Here is a 7,500-nt window from a genome sequence, read left to right on the forward strand (position 1 = left end):
TCCGTCAGCTGAAGGGACGCCGTCAGCAGACGCAGCTCACCTGCAGAACAGGAAGACACCTTTTAGTCAGTTTTCTAAATAAATCTGGGAATTATTTAGTATTTTATTTTGAAAAATGTAAAATAAGTGGTGGAAAAACACAATTTAGGACAATCGCTCTGGGATTTTCTTTTAATTTTTCCTTTTTTTTTGGTACTGTTGTGTTTTTTCTTGTCATTTTTCTGGATCAAAAACTTTTTTAGCGTCAAAGAATAAAAATATCTGATTGTAATTATTTTAACTGATAATGTGACAAAATTCACAGAATCGAGGGAACTCGATCTGGATCATTTTTTCCATAACTTTTCTAATTTTCTTTCAAGAATATATAATAATAATAATAATAATAATAATAATAATAATAATAATAATAATAATTATTATTATTATTATTATTATTATAATGATAATAATAATAATAGTAAAAATTAATAAATAATAATAATAACAATACCAATAAAAACAATGATAATAATAATAATAATGAAAATAATACTTATAATATTAATAATAATAATAATAAAAATAATAACAATAATAATAATGAAAATAACAATAACAATAAAAGTTATAATAATAATAATAATGATAATAATAATAATAATAATAACAACATTCCTTTCAAATATAAAGTGCAGAAAAAAGTGCTTCACAATATGGAATTAAAGCAAATTAATAATACAATAAAAAACTATAAAAAATAATAAAACACACAACATTTTTTAAATAATAATAAAAGAAACACAAGATGGAAAAATTTAATAAAATATACAGTTAAACGGCAAAAAAAAAAAAAAAAAAAAAAGTAGTAAAAATACAAGTAATAAAAGTTCTCTGCTGAAAAGAGATTTATTCATCGGTCTGTAGTGAACGATTCGCCTCCTGCAGCACAAATAAAACTTAATTCTGATTGTATTTTGATGCATATTTTACCAAATATCTCCCGTCCTGTCATTTGAATATTAGACTAAACCAAATTGAAATTGCAATTTCCTTTTACTTCCCATTTGTGTTTCTTAAAAGTTGACTAAAAGCTGAATCTTAAAGACGACAGTTTAAACTTTATATTTTCCAGGTGACAAAATAATTATAATTTCATGCCGTTTGATGATTTTATATCCAAGATGAAACTGGATCTTCAGGATCTGCAGGAGAGATTTTCTTTTCTTTAAAAGTGAAGATTAAACGTGACGACGACTCGTCTGCTTCCAGTCAAACTGTGTGACTGTCACTTTAAATCTTCCCTCAATAAATAAAGATTAAAAACAGAAAATCTCCACCTGAGACGCTTAAAATCATTATTATCATTAAAATCGACTGGCAAAAGTTTAAAGGGACGAAAGAAAAAAAGAGGATTGATTTAAGTTCAACTTGGCAAGAAAAGAGATTAAAAACACCTCAATGTCTGGAGGAGGAGCAGGAGGAGGAGGAGGAAGAGGAGGGGGAGGAGGAGGAGGAGGAGGAGAAGGAGGAAGGAGGAGGAAGAAGAAGAGGGGGAACGAGGAGCAGGAGGAGAGAAGAGGAAAGAGGAGGAGGAGGAGGAGGAGAGGTGAGGAGGTGTAGAGGAAAAAGGAAGGAGTAGGAGGAGGAGAAGGAGAAGGAGGAAAGCTGGAAAAGGAGGAGGAGGAGAGAGGAGGAAGAGGGAAAGAGGAAGAGGAGAGGGGGAAGGAGAGAGGAGGAGGAGGAGGAAATAGGAGGGAGGAGGAGGAGGGAGAGTTGAAGAAGAGGAGAAGGAGAATAGAATAGAATAGAATAGAATAGAATAGAATAGAATAGGTCTTTATTTGTCATTGTCACATGTACAACGAAATTCAAGAAGGAGGAGGAGAGAGAGAGGAGGAGGAGATGAGAAGAGGAGTAGAAGGAGGATGAGGAGGAGAAAGAAGGAGGAGGAGGAGAAGAAGGAGGATGAGGAGGAGAGAAGAGGAGAGGAGGAGGAGGTGGTGGTGGAGGAGGACGAGAGAAGAGAAGAAAGAGGAAGAGATGAAGAGAAGAGGAGAAGGAGTAGAAAGTGGAAGGGGGAGGTGGAGGAGGGAGAGAGGAGGAGGAGGAGGTGACGGTGGTGATGGAGCACCCAGAGGAGATGAGCCAACGCCCTCCACAGCTGCTCCTCCTCCTCCTCCTCCTCCTGGTTAATTATTCAGAGGAGGAGGAGGTCGGTGTTTCTCACCTCGACTCCTGCAGGACGAAGCGACTCGCAGCAGAAGGAGAGAAACCTCAATAATACATGAACTGTGTGTGTGTGTGTGTGTGTGTGTTTGTGTGTGTGTGTGTGTGTGTGTGTGTGTCTGTGTGTGTGTTTGTGTGTGTGTGTGTGTGTGTGTGTTCTAACTTTATTCTTCCAGCAGAGGAACAGTTTAACACAAGTTTTTGTTATTTTTATAACAGAAATGTTTGTACCTGATGATGCGTTCAAGAACCGTCAGAAAGTTCAAACTCTGGTGATAATGCCTGTTTTTATAGTTTCTTTCTACGATAAATGCTGGATTTTTGGTGATATTTTTAATAAAACATAAGCATGAGTTACTGATGATCTGTTCAAGGACCGTCAGGAAGTTCAAATGCTAAAATGCACCATTTTTCATAGAAATAAATTGTAAAAACAGACATTATTTGAGGCAAAGTTTGAATTTACCACAATCTTGCATTAACCCTCTGAACCCCAACATCTTAAAACACACATTTTCTTTAAATAATCGCCAAGAATCCAGCGATTATCGTACAAAGAAAACTGTAAAAACAGGCATTATCGTCAGAATTGGAACTTTCTGACGGTCCTTGAACATATCATCAGTTAAAAAACTTTCCGTTATAAAAAGTGACCAAAACTTGTGTTAAAATGTTGATATTAGTGTCAGAATCTCTTTATTCTCCATGTGTCATTTAAAATAAAGTGTTTGAGGAGAGACTGTTTACACAGAGCAGAGAGGAGAGGACAGGAGAGGCTGTTTACACAGAGCAGAGGGGAGAGGACAGGAGAGGATGGTTACACAGAGCTGAGAGGAGAGGACAGGAGAGGATGGTTACACAGAGCAGAGAGGAGAGGACAGGAGAGGCTGTTTACACAGAGCAGAGAGGAGAGGACAGGAGAGGCTGTTTACACAGAGCTGAGAGGAGAGGACAGGAGAGGCTGTTTACACAGAGCAGAGAGGAGAGGACAGGAGAAGCTGTTTACACAGAGCAGAGAGGAGAGGACAGGACACTTTGAAAAGTGCTGAAATAAACTAATTTATGTGAGGAATCAACATCACGACTGTGACCTCTGACCTTTGTGCGGCGTGGTGACGGAGATGAAGAAGCTCTGCGGCGGCGTCTCGTTGTCGAGGTCGCTCAGCGTGAAGCGGAAGCTGTCGTGACCTTTGAACCCGGCGGCGGCGCTGCTGCTGGAGGCGACGTGGCGGTAAAACACTCGATTCATCTCAACGTCGTCCTGAGTGAAGTTCTGACCTGCTGACAGCTCCACCAGACCTGACTCCTCCTGGAGGAGGAGACACAGGGAGGAGGAGGAGGTGAGGAGGAGGAGACACAGGGAGGAGGAGGAGGTGAGGAGGAGGAGACACAGGGAGGAGGAGGAGGTGAGGAGGAGGAGACACAGGGAGGAGGAGGAGGTGAGGAGGAGGAGACACAGGGAGGAGGAGGTGAGGAGGAGGAGGTGAGGAGGAGACACAGGGAGGGAGGAGGAGGAGACACAGGGAGGAGGAGGTGAGGAGGAGAAGGAGACACAGAGAGGAGAGGAGGTGAGGAGGAGGAGGAGAGACACAGAGAGGAGAGGAGGTGAGGAGGTGAGGAGGAGACACAGAGAGGAGAGGAGGTGAGGAGGAGGAGGAGGAGGAGGAGACAGAGAGGAGAGGAGGTGAGGAGGAGGAGGAGGAGGAGGAGGAGAAGGAGACACAGAGAGGAGAGGAGGTGAGGAGGAGGAGGAGGAGGAGACACAGAGAGGAGAGGAGGTGAGGAGGAGGAGGAGGAGGAGGAGACACAGAGAGGAGGAGGTGAGGAGGAGGAGGAGACACAGAGGAGAAAGGGAGAGGAAGAGGAGGAGGAGGAGGAGAGGGAAGAGGGGGGAGGAGGAGGAGGACGTGGGAGGAAGATGATTGGGGAAGAGGAGGAGGGCAGAAGGAGGAAGACAAGGACAAGAAGAGGAGGAGGAGGAAGATGAGAGGGGAGGAGGAAGAGGAGGAGGATTAGGAGTAGGAAGAGGAGTAGGAAGAAAGAGGGAGAAGAGGAGGAAGGAGGAGGAGGAGGGAGGAAGATGATTGGGGAAGAGGAGGAGGGCAGAGGGGGGAAGAGAAGGACAAGAAGAGGAGGAGGAGGAGGAAGAGGAAAAGGAGGAGGAGGAGGAGGAGGAAGAAGAGGAGGAGGAGGAGGAGGAAGAGGAGGAGGAGGAAGAGGAAGAGGAGAAGAGGAACAAGAGGAGCAGGAAAGGGAGGAAAAGGAGGAGGAGGAGGAGGAAGAAGAAGAGGAGGAGAAGGAGGAGGAGGGGGGGAGGAGTAAAGAAGAAGAGGAGCAGGAGGAGGAAGTGGAGATAGAGAGGGAGGGGGGAGGGGGAGTAGAGGGGGATGTGGATGAGGAAGGGGAGGTGCAGGTGAAGGAGGAGGAAAGGTGTAGGAGGAGAACAAGGTAGGGAGGAGGTTTCATGGTGATATCTATTCAAATGAAGTGACTCCTCTAAAGGAAGGAGGAGGAAGAGGAGAAGAGGAGGAGAAAGAGAAAGAGGAGAAGGGAAGAAGAGGATGGAAGAGGAAGAGGATGAGGTGCAGAAGGAGGATCAGGAGGTGGAGGAGGAGAGAGAGGAGGAGGAGCAGGAGGAAAAGGAAGAGGTGGAGAAGGAGAGAAGAGGAGCAGCATGAGGAGGTGCTGTCTCCTCCTCACCCTGAGCTGCAGCGCTCCGTATCGAGGCTCTGTGTTCAGGTAGAAGTAGATCTGGTCTGGAGGAGAATCCTGGTCCTCCGCCTGCAGCACCACGCTGGAGATCACCCTCCGCTCTCCAAAGTCCAACTGCAGCCCGGAGCTCCTGAACGCACCACGAGGAGCAACACATCAAGATAACACGTCTGTTTTAGAGCTGGAGGAGTTTAGATTCAGATTAAAACGGTTTAAACACCACAGAAGGAAAAATAAAAAAATCATAAGTGAATAAACAGCTGGACATTTTTTAAACTTAATTTTTACTTTTTACTTTTATTCTTTTATTTCCTTTTTAACTCTAACTCTGTTTTTCGATTGAGTTTCTATTACTATGTTATTGTTTTTTGTATTTTATTGATTTCCTTGTTTTTATTTATTACTATGTTTGTGTATGTTTTTTATTGTTTTTTAATAACTGTACAGCACTTTTGGTCAACTGAGGTTGTTTTTAAATGTCTATAAATAAACTGTGACTTGACTTGAACATGAGCTTCAGTTCGGACTTTATTTTGAAATAAAAGAACTAAATAACTGGTGAAACTATTGACTTCTATCAATCAAAGGGGTTTTAGTACAAATATTACCAAACATAATGATAACATAGACGATATTATGACTGATAATATGTTCAAGGATGGTTAGGAGGTCCAAAATTCACCATTTTTCATTTTAAGAAACAGTAAAAACAGACATTATTTGAGGCAGAGTTTGAACTTTCTGACGGTCCTTGAACAGATCATCTGTTATGAAAGTTTCTGTTATAAAAAGTGACCAAAACTGCAGAAGAAATCCTCTGTTACAGTCAGTAAAAGTTCAAATCTTTACCTAACAGGATCTGGTTCGTGCAAACACTTTATTTTAAATGACACATTGAGAATAAAGATATTCTGACACAAATATCAACATTTAACACAAGTAACGGTCACTTTTTATAATGGAAACATTAGTAACTGATGATATGTTCAAGGACCGTCAGAAAGTTCAAACTAATGTCTGGTTTTACAGTGTCTTCCTACGAAAAATGGTGCATTTTGGCATTTGAACTTCCGGACGGTCGTTGAACGAATCATCAGTAACTTATACTTATGTTTTCTTAAAAAATTTCACCAAAAATCCAGCATTTGTCGTAGAAACTGTAAACACAGACATTATCGATCGATGATCTGTTCAAGGACCGTTGGAAAGTTCAAACTCTAACGATGATGCCTTTTTTTTTTTTTTTTTTTACAGTTTCTTTCGATGATAAATGCTGGATTTTTGGTGATATTTTTAAGAAAACATATGTATGAGTGACTGAGGATCCGTTCAAAGACCGCTGGGAAGTTCAAACACCAAAATGCACCATTTTTCATAGAAACAAACTGTAAAACCAGGCGTTATTTGAGGTAGAGTTTGAACTTTCCGACCGTCCTTGAACGGATCGTCTGTTAAGAAAGTTTCCGTCATAAAAAGTGACCAAAACTTGTGTTAAAGTGTTGATATTAGTGTCAGAATCTCTTTAATCTCCATGTGTCATTTATAACAGAAACGTTCGTAACTGATGATACGTTCAAGGACAGTCGGAAAGTTCAAACTCTAACGATAATACCTGTTTTTTTAAAGATTCTTTGTAGGATAAATGGTGGATTCTTGGCGATTACTTAAAGAAAAAGTGTGTTTTAAGATGTTGGGTTCAGAGAGTTAATGTGGAACACGTTAAGTTATTGATGTTTAGTCGTCTTTAAAATATCTAAACTGTAATTTGTGGTTTCATGTTGATGGACTCTGACACGGATCAACAGGAGAGAAAGGAGGGGGAAACATGTGGCCTCCTCCTCCTCCTCCTCCTCCTCCTCCTCCCATAATATTTTCATTTGAGCGAGTGATTGGGGGGATTTTGCATCCTTGACTGGTTCCCCCTGCTGTCCCGTGCCCCCGCCCCCGGTAGGTGGTGGCGGGTGGCGGCCTGGTGCCGTGGAGGAGGTCACCGAGGCAGAATTAACTGGGAGACTTGGCAGCTGTGCGCCTCCTTGTTGTTGCTCCTGCAGGAGGGACGTGGCAGCAGCTTCCTCTCCTGCGTGGATTTTAGTTCCGAGTGAAGAAGCAGCCAGACGCTTTCTGATGTTCATGTTCCCCCTAAACACCTCCTCCTCCCCCCCAAAAACACCACCACCACCTCCTCCTCCTCCTCCTCCTCCCCCCTGGACCCCCGGAGCCCCCGATCCCACCGGAGGAATCTGCTCGCACACAAACTTTCCTCCTGCAGGTTCATCAAACCGTCTCTTATTGTCCATCAGCATATTTCAACTTTCAGCTCTTTATTTAGTGTTTATGCTGCTTTCTTGGTCTATTTTGTCCTTTTTTGACTCGTTCTCATAATCATAATAATACATTTAATTTAAATAGCGCTTTTCAGAGTACTGTAGCCTATATAAACTTAAACAATGTATACCATGCCATGTTGGCATGATTTTTTTCAGCAAAGGTAAGAAAAAAACACACAAAAAACCATGAGAAAATTATGTTTTTTTAACTTTCAGGATCCTAAATATTGGTTCCAAATCTAACCTCTGAAAG

At 42.0% G+C, this 7,500-nt stretch overlaps 1 protein-coding gene across 1 annotated transcript in view; it reads right to left on the reverse strand.

Moving 5' to 3' along the window:
- The window catches only part of frem1b (Fras1 related extracellular matrix 1b), a 62,937-nt gene that overhangs the window by 20,032 nt on the left and 35,405 nt on the right, over positions 1–7,500 (reverse strand). Inside the window, 3 exon segments of the mRNA XM_059340761.1 lie at positions 1–40; positions 3,307–3,517; positions 4,909–5,050. The exon segment at positions 1–40 is cut by the window's left edge and continues 225 nt beyond it. Of these exon segments, the coding sequence (XP_059196744.1) occupies positions 1–40; positions 3,307–3,517; positions 4,909–5,050 (393 nt within the window).

This window comes from Centropristis striata, chromosome 9 (genome assembly GCF_030273125.1).
Source record: "Centropristis striata isolate RG_2023a ecotype Rhode Island chromosome 9, C.striata_1.0, whole genome shotgun sequence".
Lineage (NCBI taxonomy): Eukaryota > Metazoa > Chordata > Actinopteri > Perciformes > Serranidae > Centropristis > Centropristis striata.